At 48.9% G+C, this 17,551-nt stretch overlaps 1 protein-coding gene across 5 annotated transcripts in view; it reads left to right on the top strand.

The window, feature by feature from the left end:
* Positions 1 to 17,551, top strand: part of HIPK2 (homeodomain interacting protein kinase 2) — a 174,160-nt gene that overhangs the window by 122,173 nt on the left and 34,436 nt on the right. For 3 of the 5 annotated variants that reach the window (XM_066262434.1, XM_066262433.1, XM_066262435.1), the window contains exons 3-9: positions 485 to 608; positions 870 to 989; positions 3,485 to 3,571; positions 5,320 to 5,504; positions 11,438 to 11,600; positions 13,990 to 14,197; positions 15,038 to 15,159. In XM_066262434.1, coding sequence (XP_066118531.1) covers positions 485 to 608; positions 870 to 989; positions 3,485 to 3,571; positions 5,320 to 5,504; positions 11,438 to 11,600; positions 13,990 to 14,197; positions 15,038 to 15,159 — 1,009 coding nt within the window. The remainder of the gene's footprint in view (positions 1 to 484; positions 609 to 869; positions 990 to 3,484; positions 3,572 to 5,319; positions 5,505 to 11,437; positions 11,601 to 13,989; positions 14,198 to 15,037; positions 15,160 to 17,551) is intronic. The other 2 variants (XM_066262437.1, XM_066262436.1) reach the window with 1 other exon arrangement.

The raw sequence follows: 17,551 nt of genomic DNA, 5'->3' as shown, positions 1-17,551 counted from the left end.
GGAAATAGACTCCTAAGAAAGGGATCACTGGCAAGAATGGGTATCGGATTTCATCCTGTTATTCTAGGGGGAGGCAACTTGCTTTATAAAAATATATTCTTGAAAATAGAATACCTGTAGTGTATAATTCCTTCATAAAACCTGAGTGTGTCCTAAACATTGGCTTCCTGAGTTTGGGGGTACCAAAGAGAACTGGGTGCCTCAAGCGTGGCTCTCACTTAGCTCAGCTGGTTGGAGTGTGACGGTAATGGAGTTGGCAGGTATGGGTCCCTCTCGGTCTGTTCCGGAGCCACAGACTAGCCAACTGGCCGGCTCCCGGCTGATGGGGAGGACCGAGCCTGCAGCATGGTGGGAGAGCTGCAGGCCCTTTAGGGGGGGTCGGTGCTGGCACCTTGGTTTGACAGATAGGATTTCACGTAGAATTCATACCCAGATAGCCGCCTGTGTACCTAACTTGCTAACGCTCTCTTCCATTCCTTTCCAGGGCCCCGGAGATCATCCTTGGTTTACCGTTTTGCGAGGCAATTGATATGTGGTCGCTGGGCTGTGTCATTGCAGAGCTCTTCCTGGGCTGGCCGCTCTATCCAGGCGCATCAGAGTATGACCAGGTGGGTCCCGGCAGCACAGCCACCATGCCAGTCGCTCGTGTTTCATCTGGACCAGCCGTTCATTTGAAACATGACACGTGGGAGAGGTGATGGGCTGTTATGTCATCTCCCAAGCCTTGCTTTCCTCTCTCTCTATTCCACCTTCTTCCCCCCTTTTTATTTTTCACTTTTTTCCTTCCCCATAACACTGTCTCTTTCTCAAAGGCACCATATGCACAGCGGCAGGAAACGCCCTGACCTCATTCTCATCTTTTCTTGCAGATTCGGTATATTTCACAAACACAGGGTTTGCCGGCTGAATATTTATTAAGCGCAGGAACAAAGACAACTAGGTTTTTCAACCGTGACACAGACTCTCCGTATCCCCTGTGGAGACTGAAGGTAGGGAGAGCGTCCCCTCTGTCCCTCACCAGCGTGTGACACCCAGAGCAGAAGGGCGCGGGCCCCAGTGCATTGTGGGGACATCGTGGGAAGGGTGGCTGTTGTGATACGTGGTGTGGGTGAATTTCAGTGTTCAGAAGCACCACTTTGCTTGCCCAACTCTGATCGCTAAGCTCCCGGGTGTACTCAGGTAAACCATGATGACCTGTCTGGTTTGTGTAAAGAGGGGAATGAACTGCCCCAAGGAGCCCCAGGTCCAGAGGGAGTTTGCACACGTGTCCTCATCATAACTCCCTGTTCCTGGGAGGAACAGAGCATAGGAACTCTAGATGCTGCCTGTGGCAGAGGGAGCCAGGCCCCGCAGGCTGAGGAGGTCTTCCAGGCGAGGGAAGCAGCCCGTCCAGGAGGCCCGCCGGCCGGCAGGTGGTGCAGCGCACCGTTGCACACCGTGAGCTCGGGTGGTTTCACTTCAACAGAAACAGATTTTGCTTTCGCTTTTATCTACACTTGGTAATTAAAATTAATGTATTTTCCTGGGAAGGAGAAAACAATGCCAGTCTTAAGTATGTTTTATGTTCATTTTAGGTGCTTTTTTTTTTTTTGGCAAGACAGTGGGCGGGTGTTTTGTTTTTCTGTTTTATGGGGGCAGAAACCACAGCCAAATTGTAATACGATATAAAGATAATGTGTGGAATCTAATGAACAAAATAAACAAAATAGAAATAGATGCATAGATACAGAGAGCAGACTGGCAGCTGTCAGGGGGGACGTTGGGGCTGGGTGAAAAAACTGAAGGAATTAAGCAAAAAAAAAAAAAAAAGCACCTCATAGACGCAGACAACAGTGTGGCGATTACCGGAAAGGGGGTGGGGAGGTGGAGGAGGGTAAAGGAGTGTAACAGTGATGGAAGGAGACCTGACTTGGGTTGGTGAACACACGGGACAGTGTGCAGATGGTGTGTTGTAGAATTGTACACCTGAAACCTATATCGTTTTAACCACTGTCACCCCCAATAAATTCAATAAAAACTAAAAAATAATGTGTGGCCAAGAGTCACTAAAGATTTAGAAGAGAGATTTGGGAGCTAAGCAAGCACCCTTGGGCTACTGGTAAGAGGGCTGGCAACTGGCAACTGTCAAGCTCAAGGTTGGGTTCAGTAAAAAGAGTCCTGGGCCTGACCAGGTGGTGGCGCAGTGGATAGAGCGTTGGACTGGGAAGTGGAGGACCCAGGTTCGAAACCCCGAGGTTGCCAGCTTGAGCGCAGGCTCATCTGGTTTGAGCAAAGCTCACCAGCTTAAGCCCAAGGTCGCTGGCTTGAGCAAGGGGTCATTCGGTCTGCTGTAGCCCCCTGGTCAAGGCACATATAAGAAAGTAATCAATGAACAACTAAGGATCCGCAATGAAGAACTGATGCTTCTCATCTCCCTTCCTGTCTGTCCCTATCTGTCCCTCTCTCTGTCTCTTATCTCTCACACACACACTCGTATACACACACAAAATACAGTCCTGGGGTAGAGGAGGGTGAGGCCAGGCAGGGGCAGGTTCACGTCCATGTCTCAGTCTAGAGCCTCAGTCCTACCTGTCCAGCTGTTCCAGGGTCAAAGCCTAGATTTTAGCAGCTCCCCATGTGCTGTCCTCAAGTGAGACGTTGAAGACTAATGGCCTGTGATCCATGGATGCGTCCAAAAACTCATAGTCATTGGAAACAGCAGCTTCCTAGACCAAGGCCAGTGGGGGAACTGGCCATGCGTGCCTGGCCCCAGGTGGAGGGGCAGCTCGGGACACAGGCTCCAGAGCCAGCAGCCGCTTCCTGGCCATGCGAAGCTTTCTATTCCTGTTTCTCCCCTGGAAGTGGGGTGGTAATCATCCTACCTAAGAGGGTTGTAAAGAGCCTTAAATGACTTCATGGGCTTTAGAATAGTGCCTGACATGTAGTGAGAACTGTTACAGATAAGTGTTTTGATAAAAAATGAAAAACTTAAACCGTGTGGAAGAGGCTTCTGCTTTTCCACACAGGGAATCTTACCTTATCCCTTACATTAGGGAAGAATGGGGGGTTATCACGGACATGGTGTATCTTGTTCATCTTGATATCTTCTGGATTGACTTAGAGCAGGCCCCTTGGCAGGTGTTTGTGGGAAGGGAAGAAAGGAAGGGAAGAGAAGAGAAAGGAAGGGAAGAGGGGGGAGAGGGAGGAAGGAAGGAAGGAAGGAAGGAAGGAAGGAAGGAAGGAAGGAAGGAAGGAAGAAAGGAAGGAAGACACATTAGTGTGGAGAACGAAGAGAGGAAGTAATTAGTGTGCAGGTCACTTTAGGAGGAATCAAAATCTCCTTCTCTGAAAAGTGGGTAAAGACTCTAATATAGGTGGGGAAAGCAATTTCTGTTTTCTGAGGCAATCTATGCTCCTAATCATAGAGAATCTATGCTCCTAATCGTGAGAAGCAGAAGCAGGAAATAATTCACATTACCAAACGGCTTTTCCCTCTCTTGACCAGACACCAGATGACCATGAAGCAGAGACAGGGATCAAGTCAAAAGAAGCAAGGAAGTACATTTTCAACTGTTTGGATGACATGGCCCAGGTAAGCTCTGTGGGTGAGTGTGCAATATCAGCCCTTGAGAAACCAAACGCCACGAGACCTGCAAGAGCGATATCGGATGGCGGAGAGAAGTCCACATCGCCCAACTGCCGTGGTTGACCTAGACCTTAAACCATGACACGCCAGCCTGGGCAAGACTACCCCTGAGCTTGTGGGACATTTTTAAAGCCTTATGCTAACTCTTTAAAAACAGCTTCAGTTGATTGGTTCCAGTTTGTGAAGCAGCACTGGCCAGTCTGTTTTCATGAGAAGACTAAACACACGAGTAGCTTTGGGTTGAACACCCTTGAATCAGTGGTAGTTCCCATGGGCTGCCATCACAACGTACCACAAACGGGTGACTGTAGACAACAGGCATTTATTCTCTCCCAGTTCTGGAGGCTCCAAGTCAAAATCAAAGTACCAGCAGAGCCGTGTTCCCTCTGAAGGCTCTGGGGAGGATCTGTCCCAGGCCTCTCTCCGGAATTCTGGTGGCCAGCGGGTATCCTTGGTGTCTCTGCCTCCCCCTTCGTGTGGCTTCATTCTGTGTTTCCTCTTGTCTGCATTTAAATTGCCCAAGACACCAGTCATTGGATGGAAGGCCCACCCTATCTCCAGTGTGACCTCATTGTAATTGGATCACAGCTGCAAAGACCCTATTTCCAAATAAGGTCACATTCACAGGTGCCGGGCTTAAGCCTGTCTGTCATCTACGGGGACACAATGCCATGCATTGTACTCAGTCTCCCTTGGCTCACTAGAGAGACCACAGACTCGTACCCTCGTGCCCAGAGAAAGTGCTAGAACTTTGGCTATTTTGAGTGTAAAGCCTAGTTTAAAATTAGGGCAACCCAAAGTGAATTTTTCTTAAAAGCAATGAGAACTAAAGCTAGGAACCAAACACCACTTAGCACACCTCTCACCAAGGATGAGTGTAACCCGAAGTCACGAGGACGACTAAAGTAGACTTGGCGGTTGATTAGGAGCATAGATTGTCTTAGAAAACAGAAATTGCTTTCCAGAGCATGTCTTGGAAAACATTGAAAGCAACACAAAACAAGTCTCTCCAAGGCTTCCCTTGTGTAGACTTGATCTGGGAAGGAAAAATCCTGTGTTCAAATACCCTGCTTGTCGTGGCCAGAGGTAACGCCAGGGAACAAAGGAACTGCAGCGACTCTGATTCTGGCCATAACTCGGAGCGACTGGAAGGCTGATGTATGTGGTAGGAAGCACGTAGGCTCCAACATTTCCCTGCAAAGGTTAAACTGACAAACCTTCTGCACCTTCTATTGTACTGCTTGGTTGCAGTGATTGTTTATAATTGTGGTAAAATACAAAGAATGTAAAATTTACCCTCATCATTTGGTTGTATGAAGTAGATTCACACGGTTCTGCCAGCAATCTCCAGAACTCTTCCCATCTTGTGGTTCCTTTCAATGAGGGGCGAAGTGAGGCGCATTTCGATTGAACCGATTAAAGCAAGGGTGTGCATCCTGTCACTTATATATATTTGCAGGCACCGGCAGCAACCTCTCCCTCCCCCGTGCATGCCCTCCCTCTGCCTTTGCTGCAGAGAGCCCTGCCACATCCTCTGGCAATAATGACGTGGGCAGTGCCTTCAACTGGGCGAGTGCCCTCTGGGACTTGTGGGGGGAGTGACTGAGAGATCGGGATGGGGCTGCGAAGAATAAGGGGAGTCGGCGAGGCACCGCGGGGTCCCTGGTCAGTAACCTGTCCCTCCTTGCTTCCAGGTGAACATGACGACAGATTTGGAAGGCAGTGACATGTTGGTGGAAAAGGCAGACCGGCGGGAGTTCATTGACCTGTTAAAGAAGATGCTGACCATCGATGCTGATAAGAGGATCACTCCAATCGAAACCCTGAACCACCCCTTTGTCAGCATGACGCACTTACTTGACTTCCCTCACAGCACACAGTAGGTGTCCACCCTTACTCACTTGTGACCTCTTTCATTGCACACAGTAGGTGTCCTGCTCAATGCTTTATCCCAGGGCTCAGCAACTCTCTCTTCAGAGAGTAAATATTTTGGGTTTTGAGGCCATGCGGTCTCTGTAACTGTCACTCGGCTCTGCCATCAGAGCAAAAGCAGCTGTAGACAAGACGTAAACAAATGAGGCTGCATCCCAATAGAACCTGGTTTATAAAAACGGAGGTGGGGTGGCCAGAGTGGGACCCTGAGCCGCAGTCTGCTTCACATCACAAAGGAGGGAACGGAATGGTGGAGTACAGGACGTTCAAGGCTGCATGGACCGGACTCTGGGTATCTGTGTCCAAAGAGAAATGCTCCAAATGGCAGGGTCCATGGAGCAAAGCCACTTTTAGTGTCAAAGTTCACTCCCAGAGCCCTGGCCGGTTGGCTCAGTGGTAGAGCGTCGGCCTGGCGTGCAGGAGTCCCGGGTTTGATTCCCGGCCAGGGCACACAGGAGAAGTGCCCATCTGCTTCTCCACCCCTCCCCCTCTCCTTCCTCTCTGTCTTTCTCTTCCCCTCCTGCAGCCAAGGCTCCATTGGAGCAAAGTTGGCCAGGGCACTGAGGATGGCTCTGTGGCCTCTGCCTCAGGTGCTAGAATAGCTCTGGTTGCAACAGAGCGATGCCCCAGATGGGCAGAGCATCGCCCCCTGGTGGACATGCCGGGTGGATCCCAGTCGGGCGCATGCGGGAGTCTGTCTGACTGCCTCCCCGTTTCCAACTTCAGAAAAATACAAAAAAAAAAAAAGAAGAAGAAGAAAAAAAAGTTCACTCCCAGAACTGCGGAGAAGACTCGGTCTGGTTAGGATTCGGGTTTGTGCATTCATTTAGCATGCTGTGTGCTGTGCCCGGTGCTAGAGCACACAGCATGCTAAATGAATGGGTGGGGGGGGCAGAGCAGACAGGGCCCCTGCCCACTGGGGCTTACAGTCTGGAGGAGAGCAAGGCACAGAACCAGTGACGTGCAGACAGCCAGGCTGTTAGCAGGGCAAGTACAACGTGTGATGACAACATGTCACCAGGAAGCCTCGCTCAGGACAGGGCAGGAAGTGACTGCAGGAAGAGACTCCTCCACGGACAGGACCAAGCCCAAGCGCTGGGGGCAGAGGGAGAGATGAGGCCCCAGGAGGAGCTGGGGCAAGCCTTCCGTGTGCAGGAGTTCGGTCCTGACCCTGAGAGCGATGGGGAGTCCCTGAAGAACTGGGAAGCAGGGGACTGGCTGGTTAGAGCGCGTTTGGCAAAGGTCTCTCTGTGGCTGCACGGTGCAGCCAATGAGCCGGGAAGAAGCAGCCAGCACATTTGGCAGCTTGGAAGCTGCTGGAAGCTCAGAGCTGTTTCGGTAGATGATGGAAGCAGACAGCAGCCTAGCAGGTTGAGCACTTGAGAGAGAGGTGAAGGAGTGGACAGGACCCTTTCAAGAAGGGCGGCTGTGAAGGGGGGGAAGAAATGGAGGGGTGGCTGGGGAGGGCCTGAGGGGGACTTTGTGTTAATAGGGAAGAGACTTGAGCAATTTAAAATGAGCAAGTGAGAAATTAAAGGTAAAGAATGCTCAGATGAGAAGTTTCCTGAGACAGTGGGAGGGGCCGGGATCCAGAGCACAGGTGGAGGTCGAGGCCAACACCCCTGTGGACAGAGGAGGAGCACAGATGTTGGCTGGGCTGGAGGAGGAAAGTGGAGGGGGCTCTTCTGACAGCTCTCTTGTTGAGAGCAAGGTGTTTAGGTGGAAAAGTTTAGGTAGTTGGAACAGAAGGTGGCAGAGAAAACTGAATAGAGAAATGCAGTAGGATCATTGAGCATGGAGGTGGGATGTGAATAGTAGGGTGTAACTGAACTCCCCAGATGAAGGCATGGAGGAAACAGAGTTGGTTCCATCCAGGTGGGAGTGTTGCCAAGCTGCCAAGAGCAAAAGCAAGATTGACAAGCTTATAATTTTGGCAACAGAGCACTGTAATCCAAATTGTCGGCTATCGGGGGGCTAGCTGAAAAGGAAATGGACATAAAGGTGGGAGGGGTCCAGAGACACTGCACGTGGTCAACTCAGAGATTGGTTATTTTAGGAACTGTCAAATGAGCCGGATGGGGGACAGTGTGGCTGCGGGGTGTGATGCTTGAATTCATGGTCTGGGTACGTGGAGCAGCTTCGGGTTTGACAGCCCAAAGAATCCGTGGCTAGCACTGACAACAGGTCCCTGGAGGTGAGAAGTAACTGAGAATCTAGGGTGTCTGGCAAGTTATTGGTGTCACCTCTGGGGTCTCCCTAGGCGGGCAGGGCAGGTGTTAACATGGAAGATGGAGCCGGTGGCACAAGCCCTGGTGGATGGGGTGGGGGCAGAGAAAAGGCCATGGTGGCAACAGTGTGGGTGGGGGCTGTATCAGTTTGTGAGGCTGCAATTTACAAATACCACTGAGGGTCTGAGGGGCTTAAACAGCGGAAGTTTGTTTTCTTACATTTCTAGAAATCCAAGGTCAAGGTGTTTGGCAGAGTTGGTTTCTTCTAAGGCCTCTGTCCTTGGCTTGTAAGATGGCCATGTCCTCACATAGTCTTCCTTTCTGTGCCTGTCTGTGCCCTGATTTCCTCATAAGATTAGATTAAGGCCCGCCCAAATGACCCCATTGTACCTCTTTCAAAATCCCATCTCCAAATTCAGTCACTTTCTGAAATAAGGGGGGGGGGTAGAACTTTAACATGTATGAATGGGGGTGCACGGTTCAACCCATAACAGAGGGTCCCGGAGGGTATCACTGGAGCCTCCCAACGCGGAGGCTTGGAGGAAAGCCACAGTCCTGGGTGTCTGCAGGGAGAAGCAGAGTGCTCAGGAGTACCAGATTTTAGTGTGGGTCGGGAGGAAAAGGTGAATATGTGAGAAGAGGCTGGGGAGGAGAGACATTTGCAGATCATGGTTGACCCTGCCACAACCGGACTTGGATTGGGCTGTCTCAAGGCTGGACTTGACCTTAACTTACCTAGCCTACAAGGGGTCAGTGGGTGGCACCCTCCACAGATGGTGTTTCCTCTCTTTTCAGTTCCTTATCAGTTGATGTGAAGCAAGTCAAACTGCATTGCAACAAACAGTGAGTCTTTAATTTAGAACAGTGTTTGAAACAAACTCCAGTACAGAGAAGGAACTTGGATCCATCTCTCATAAACTGTCATTATAGGATCTGCCCTGTTACTGGGTGTGGTAGGGGTACTTCAAGGCCGTGTCAGTCTGTACCACAGAAGGAAGGCGGACTTGGTGACTTACTGGATAGGGCCCCCCCAAAGGTCAGTCTTTTATATTAAGGGGTGACAGCTATGGATGGGAGATGGAGGGCTCCCGTTAGCCACCTGCACCAAGTCAGTGAGACCATCGCCCACATAAAGTCAGTCATGGCTGAATGACCCCAGAGCCCTGTCCATCTCTGGGTTCTGTGAGGAAGCAGCACTCGGATGCTTTGCTGGACTTGGTGAAGTCTGAGCATAGGAATCATGAGCGTCAGTTTCAAATTCAGGGCTTGGTGTGGGTCCTCAGAGGACCACTGACAATTTAGAACTCAGAAAATGAGCCTCGGAAGGAAAGATGGGTCTTTGAGCACACCTGGACTTACCTGAGGGTTGCCCTAATCCCTAAGGGTCCCTAGGACTTGCTGGGAAGAGCGGAGAACTCCAGGGTGAGGAAACCTCCAGACCCACCCTGCCATAGACGCCCCCCCCTTAGGACTGTGCCAGAGCTGCCCCGACGTCTAGACAGAAGTGAAAGGGACCCACCCATTGCTCCATACCAGGATCTAATTCACAAATTCTTTAGAAACCATTCTCACAGAAGTAACCCAACGTGCAAGTGCAGACCATTTCTGTTAGGGAATTCTGAGTCAAAGCTTTTGGTCAAATTGTTGTAAAACCATTGAATGCTTTCCAGATATTCCAAAAGAAATATAAAAATCTATTGTCTTATTCCTTCAGCCTCCATGGACAAGCACTTAGCAGTGTGCTTGGTACTTAGATGCTCAAAGCATGTTGATTTTACCAGTATTATTAGTAGTTTTTCTAGCTGTTGGTAACTGTAGGATACGTTTTTCTTCTCCTCCAAGGTCAGTGCTGACTTCATGTGCATTGTGTGGCCATCAGTCATGAACCCAGATAGAAAGGAGCGACTCAGAGCATGTCTGAATCAGTCTGGAACATCTTTTATGGAAAAGATGTTTTGGGATGGCCACAAGCACCTGCATGGCCGAAAACGTGACTCACCTATAGTAGGCAGAAATATCCTGCTCACAAAAATTAGGGGATGTTTCAAAGTGAATACGAAGCTCTGAAATATCCCCTCATTTTTGTGAGCAGTAAACATTTGTGATCTTAAAATAAAAAATTATTTTACTTATATTCAGTTATTACGTTATCATTAAAATAAGTATTTAAAATTGAACTTTAAATGCTGTTTTATCTTGAATATTAGCAATTGAGGGGAAGTTCATTAGAAGAAGACAGAGAAGTGAGGAAAAAAATGTATAAATTCTGAAGAACACTTTCTGGTGGGTTTTCTTTTTTTCTTCTTTTTTTTTTTTTTTTTTTTTTTTTTTTTCCGAAGTTGGAAACGGGGAGGCAGTCACACAGAATCCTGCATGCGCCCAACCGGGATCCACCTGGCACACCCACCAGGGGGCGATACTCTGCCCATCTGGGGTGTCACTCTGTTGCGACCAGAGCCACTCTAGCTCCTGAGGCAAAGGCCATGGAGCCATCCTCAGCACCCGGGCCAACTTTGCTCCAATGGAGCCTTGGCTGCGAGAGGGGAAGAGAGAAACAGAGAGGAAGGAGAGGGGGAGGGGTGGAGAAGCAGATGGATGCTTCTCCTGTGTGCCCTGGCCAGAAATTGAACCTGGGACTCCTGCACACCAGGCCGACACTCTACCACTGAGCCAACTGGCCAGGGCCTCTGGTGGGTTTTCAAGAACATGGCTGAGGCCCTTTGTGACTTTCCTTTGCCTTGTGCTGGTGTCAGCGACACTTTTATACTTACGTGCATCTTAGGGTTTTATTTTGATTCACAGATGCAATGGAGGAAGAAAAAGAGGGAAATAATTTTTATTTTAGTAACTGGGCAAGAATTAGAAAACAAAAAGAAAGGATGAGAGAAGTTAACGAGGACGTACACGTCTATGTGAAGATTGTCGGTAGTCAGCTCTGACCTCGATAGATTACCTGTCCTCTGTAAACTTCATTCTTACTCCTCAAATAGAGGCATCAACCATCTCTCCCTCTCGTGGTTGCAGGACTGAGTGCAAGAGTCTCGCACACAACGACCACAGCTCTTCAATCACTGTTAGCCACTATTATTAATTATTAATATTACTACTGTTCTCATTACATGCACCATGCCAGTGGGGAGAAAGTGGACGATGGGGTCATGTTCCTGGGTTGGCCAGTTCTGTTGCTGTCCCCTAGGTGGTGCTGGTGCCCCAGAGTAGCTGGGAAGGACTAGGGGGAGGAGCAGCAGGTCAGGAGCTGCTGTGTAATATTCCCAGTCAGAGAACTTAGGCATTTGTGAATGGGCCAGAAACCACACTGAAAGCTGCGAGTGAGCAGTGGAGGTGGATACTGATCAGCAGTAGGAGGAACGCGCAGCGAGGGCCATCAGGGCTGTTGTGCTATGGGAAAGAACCCTTCCCTGTCCAGGATGGGCAGAAAAGGTAGGAAGACAACAGGCAAAACTTATCTACATAACACTGTTGCAAACAGATTATACGTGAGAAGTCTGGGATATTTAGACCCACACTTGCCCGCATTGTCTTGTTCACTAGCATAACTGTTCTCTCCGTTTCCCTCGCCATTTTCTCCCCTTTACCGCATGTTACTTCCTTCTCTTTCCCTAACACCCATCTCTGCCTTGTGCACAAACAGCGTCAAGTCATGTTTCCAGAACATGGAGATCTGCAAGCGCCGGGTGAACATGTATGACACCGTGAACCAGAGCAAAACCCCTTTCATCACGCACGTGGCCCCCAGCACATCCACCAACCTGACCATGACCTTCAACAACCAGCTGAATACTGTCCACAACCAGGTGAGTGGGGAGCAGAGGCCGACTGGGCTGCCAGCGAGCACCGGGAACTGGACTGTCCCAGCAAACCCGTCACAAGACAGAACCCCTGTCCTGTCATATTCGCACCGGGAACTGGACTGTCCCAGCAAACCCGTCACAAGACAGAACCCCTGTCCTGTCATATTCGCACTGGGAACTGGACTGTCCCAGCAAACCCGTCACAAGACGGAACCCCTGTCCTGTCATATTCGCACCGGGAACTGGACTGTCCCAGCAAACCCGTCACATTCATATTCGCTGTCATATTCGCTCTGTGAGGTGTTTGCTTCTAGGTTATTTCCTTTGAGAGCCCCAGGCCCTCTTTCTACAGGCTGGTGACCCCCTTGGACAAGTTGTGCACAACACGCTAGGGGCATCATCTTTGAGATGGTACCTCTTACCACTTCTCTCTGGCCTGACGGGGGAATAAGGTAAAAGAGACTCTATGATCCTCTGTGGCCTAGTAGAGAATTCTAGAACTGGGACACCAGTGATCATCCCGTTCAGGCCCCTTTCCCTTATCTCTGGACTGCTGGGTCTCTGTGGTCTCCTCTCAAGACAGATAAAACCTGTCCTTTCTCCAAGTCGTGGGCAAAATCAATTCATCAGTCTGTCACCAGAATCCCAGCACCTGGAGCTGCAAAATAGATATTTTTTTAATTTCTTTACAGAGACAGAGTCAGGGAGAGGGATAGACAGGGACAGACAGACAGGAACAGAGAGAGATGAGAAGCATCAACTATCAGTTTTTTGTTGCGACACCTTAGTTGTTCATTGATTGCTCTCTCATACATGCCTTGACCATGGGCCTTCAACAGACCAAGCAACCCCCTGCTCGAGCCAGCGACCTTGGGTCCACGCTGGTGAGCCTTTGCTCAAACCAGATGAGCCCGTGCTCAAACTGGCGGCCTCGGGGTCTCGAACCTGGGTCTTTCGCATCCCAGTCCAACACTCTATCCACTGCGCCACCACCTGGTCAGGCACTTTCTGCAAATATTAGCAGATTCTAGCACCTAACATGCTGCTTAAAATGTGGGTGACACCCAGGGACTGCTCATTGGCTGAATAAGGCCCAGGCCCCAGTTCAGGCGGTCTCTGCTGTCCGAGACTTCTGTTCCACCTTCTGGTCTTTCCAGTTCCCCCAAAGATGTCTTCTTAGTTTTTTTCCAGTCTTAGTATCAATCTGCACTGGCATCCGTCCTGTGTGTACACACACACACACACACACACACACACCCAGCGCTGCTTCCCAGCCTGTCCTCTCTCCCTCTGCATCTGCTGCCCCCTGTGGGCACTGGTGCTCTGAAAGCTCTCCTGAGGGGAGAGCGGACGCCCTCTAAGGCCCAGCACGTGACTTCCACCTCCCATGCCCAAGGTTCGGTGTGAAAAAAGCTAAGATGGGAAGATCCTGGATAATTCCTCATTTAGAAGTTATTTTCCTTCTGCCGCCTGGCTTCACCTGGAAGTTCAGTCTCAAATTATGTTGCTTTCTGAGAGAGAAAGGAGCAAAGACATAACTTCAATCCTTGTCCAACATGGCTCCATTCTAGGTGTCTTAACCCACCAGCCTCTTTTCCCTCTGCCTTCCGCCGTCATGGCCAAGCACCAGTGTTCAAAGGAGAGATCCAGGCTCAGCGTGTCCCTCTCCCTGTCTGCTTCTTGAGCCTGTTTCTTTGCAGTAACTGCTGTGCAGCCGTCTAAGGGTGTCTGTAAACAGTGCTGCTCTTAGACTTAAGCAGGAGGCCCCCTCCAGCCCTACCCCAGGTATGTGTGCTTCCACGCCACGCTCTGGGGACCTGAGCCTGCGGGGGCATCTTCCTAGACTCATCCTCTGGAGTAAGGACTGCACCCTCAGGTCCGTTCCACCTGTGCGTGGCCAAAGCCCCTCCAGTTGTGGGAATGGAGCGAGCTGGGGCAGGGAGAGAAGGACGACGGGGCTCAGCCTGCCCCCGTCTCTGTGTTCCAGGTAGAGCCCAGTCCTCAGGAATCCTCAACTCCAACCTGGCTTTGCACATTGCTATGGAGGCACATTTGTCAAAGCAGAAGGGCAGAACATAAATTTCTTCCAGACTAATGTTGAACTCTATGGTCTATCTAAATGTCTAGCATTTAGATATGGTCCGTGAGTATCTGCTGCACTGTCTGGACCCCACGAGTGTTAGAGACAGGCGTGGACATAAGCACCCCCATGACTGCAGGCGCCTGCTTCTCCCTGAGATGTCCAGCTGTATTCCCATGCCCCTGTGTTTTTGCTCCTTTGCCCTTGGTTTTTGTTTGTTGTTCATTTATTTGATTTAGGTTTGTGTCTCCCAACATGCCACCGCCCTCATTTTTTATTTTTATTTTTGTTTAATCCCCACCATTCCTTTAGGCTCCCACCTCCACCAGTGCCACTATTTCCTTAGCCAATCCCGAAGTCTCCATACTAAACTACCAATCTGCACTCTACCAGCCCTCAGCGGCGTCCATGGCTGCAGTGGCCCAGCGGAGCATGCCCCTGCAAACAGGAACCGCCCAGATCTGTGCCCGGCCCGACCCCTTCCAGCAAGCGCTCATCGTGTGTCCACCTGGCTTCCAAGGTAAGGAGAACAGGCGTGCCGTCTCGCCTGCTGCCAACCGCACAACCTCGGGGCCTCTGACACCCACAGAACTCGGGCATGCCGACTCCCCTCAGGCAGAGCCCCTCATCACTGGACTCAAGGCCCCTGTCCTGCTGTGGCCAGCCTAGAAACAAGGGGACTTGGTTATTCTCACCACCTGCCAGCTGCTTTGTCCCTGGCCAGCTGTCTGTAAATAAGCGCACTGTGCTCCATTGTTCGGCTGCTATCAGCTCTCGGGCCCCTCGCATGAAATACCCTCTGTGTGGCTCATCTGTAGAAATGTGCCAAGCCCGCCTGCCAGCACAGCCCAGTTCTCGTGGAGAATGTCACTCTGTTGGGAAGGTACCTCCCAGGCCAGCCCAGTGACCCTGCAGCCGTGCACCCCAAGTCTCCCCTTCAACCTCAGAGAAGCCCAAGTTGAGCACGTGCTAGGTTAGTTTACACAGAAAGCTCGAGAATCTGTTTTTGCCAGCCCCAGGGGGTAGGCACATGGTGGCTGCCCAGTTTCAGAGTCAGTGATGTTCTATATGGACTCCTGCATTCTCCCCACACCCCAGCTGTGATGTAGTGACATGCACGATGTATCTTCCTGTCACAAGCTGTCCCATTTTTGGCTTTATGGACTGCTTAATTTCACCTTGTAGTCTGTGAACACATTCAAGGTGTTTTTTTGTGTATCTGTCAGAAAACTAAAGGGGAGACTTCCAAAGGGCCAGGCAGTACCTGGAGGGCACTGGTGTGGATGGGAGGGGGGCGCTGTCTCCATCCACTGGGTCTCCATCCCTCCCCCGTCTCCCCCGTGCCCGCTGTCCGGAGCAGGGTTGCAGGCCTCTCCCTCCAAGCATGCTGGCTACTCCGTGCGGATGGAAAACGCTGTGCCCATCGTCACTCAAGCCCCAGGAGCCCAGCCTCTTCAAATCCAGCCGGGTCTGCTAGCCCAGGTAATTCTTTATTATTCCTGGTATTGCCATTATCCGTGTTAAGATTTTTCACAAAAAGAGATGCATCTCTGCTGATTCGTTCCCTGGCAGTGAGTTAGATGCCTCGAGTCATTAGATTATCTCAATAATATTCTGAGTGATCCCAAGTGAATTACCTTCCTAAATGCCTAGCTCACAGTACCAAGAAGAAATTTAGACACAGGGAGAGTCTGGGGAGGTTATTATTATTATGGTATCTTTGTAATGCAAATTAATATAGGAGGCCTACATTCTAATCCTCACTCTAATAACTCTGCCACCTAAGGCAAGTCAGTTAGCATTTCTCTGCCCTATATTTCTTTCTTGTAAAATAGAAATTATTTTTTAGGGCAAAAAAAAAAAGACCTTGGAGATGATCTCTTTATTTTCTAGTTGCTAACCCAGGGTCACAGAGCTGTGAGCTGCATGCACCTTCTTGACTTGTTCAGAGGTGAAAGGGATGAAAAATTGGTCAAGTGTTGTGCAAATTTAAGGCAACACAAGGATACAATGACAATAGTAACATCACAAACTTTAATAACAGATACATCATTGTTACACCAGGTATGTTGCCGTTATGTTTGATTTAATTCCCACAACACAGTAAGGTGTTGGTCGCCTTTTGACAAAAAAAAGGGGGGGGGTGAAGAGGTCACAATATCACACAGCAATTAGGTGACAGAACAAGGACACAACCCAAGAAGTAAGACACCAGCACCGGTATTCTAACCACCTGCTACACTGCTTCGGTTCTGTCCTTGGGGCCAAGGCCAGCCTGACCTCAATGTTGTTAGTTTAGAAGCTTTATTTTTAAATAAGGTAGGTTCTCTTTTTCTCAAAGTGTCTCCAAACATACTTTTATTTATGGTGTCTTTTGTTGAATAGAAGCTTGGGGGTTCAATTTTAAGGTAGTCAAATTGCATAGCTCTGTTTTGGCCTATTTCATTCCATTGGCCTCTCGAATATCCTGCTGCCTTAACTTATCATTTTAATACATCTTGGTATCTGGTAGGGAGATCATTCTTCAAAATTTCCTTGTCTGTTCTTGTCCTTTTGCTTTTCCACATGAGCTTAAATATCACTTTTACATAAGAATTTTAGTTCAAAAGAAATTGTTGGCATGTATTTATTGAACGTGCCTAAAATTTATATTTACTTTAGGAACTGACATCTTAATATCAAGTCATTTCATCTCTACATTCCTGAACATGGTTGATGCTACCTTTTATTCCTGTCATTAAACTTTTCTTTTGTTGGAATAATTCCTAAATAGTTTACAGTTTTTGTTATTATTAACTATATCTTTTAAATATTTGTCTTTGGTTTATAGGAATATACTGATTTTGGTCTGTTGAGTTTATCTAGCAGTCCTTCTAAGCTGTTTAGTTCTGATTGTTTCTGTGACTCCTCTTGGACTTTCTATGTAAACCATCTTTTTATTTGCAAATAATAGTTTTGTTTCTTCCTTTTCAATCCTCATACCTTTTATTTTTGTTGTTCTATCACTGTGCTGATAGCACCTCCGAAACAATACTTAGTCATAGTGGATATCCTTAACTGACACCTCACTTTAAAAGAAAGTCTTTTAGCTCTTTGCCATTTGGCATTTTCTTTGGTATAAAGACACTTTATCAAGTTTGCTAATTCTTTATGAATTAATATATCCTTGCATTTCTGAAATAAACTGCATTTGATCATGTCTTTGACATGCCTGTATGCTTTTGAATACTGGGTTGTTTGTAAATCTTAGATATTTTTGAATGGTCCCTTCAAAGGACAAATAAGCTAACTTATAAAAATGAGTATGGTAATTATAAGAAAAAGCAATAATTAAACATTTAAACTGATGCTTTCATTTTTCTCTGGGTAAATTTCTATGTTTCAGGCAGAAGCACTCCAAATACTACTAGTCACTTTAAATGTATCTAGAGAATGGGCATTGTCCTTTTTATCTAAATATTTAAACCTTTTCGAGGATTTCTGTGAAAGTTTAGAGATCCCATCTATCAGACTCCTTCTGTTGGTTTTGTTTGCTTTGCTTGCCCTTCGCCTCCCACCTCCCACCGTGTCTCAGGTTCTTCTGAAAGGAGCAGTTCTCCCTGGGGCACCTTAAGGATGTGTGCCTGGAAGGAAAGGGTGTGACCCCTCATTTCAGTGATATGAGGAATCTTTTTTTTAATTTTTCTAAAGTTGGAAACGGGGAGGCAGTCAGACAGACTCCCACATGCGCCCGGCCGGGATCCACCCGGCATGCCCACCAGGGGGCGACGCTCTGTTGCAACCAGAGCCATTCTAGCACCTGAGACAGAGGCCATAGAGCCACCCTCAGCACCCGGGCCAACTTTGCTCCATTGGAGCCTTGGCTGCGGGAGGG

This window comes from Saccopteryx bilineata, chromosome 2 (genome assembly GCF_036850765.1).
Source record: "Saccopteryx bilineata isolate mSacBil1 chromosome 2, mSacBil1_pri_phased_curated, whole genome shotgun sequence".
Taxonomy (NCBI): Eukaryota; Metazoa; Chordata; class Mammalia; order Chiroptera; family Emballonuridae; genus Saccopteryx; species Saccopteryx bilineata.
Note: the sequence above shows the minus strand (reverse complement) of the source record. Positions and strands in the feature narration are given on the sequence as shown.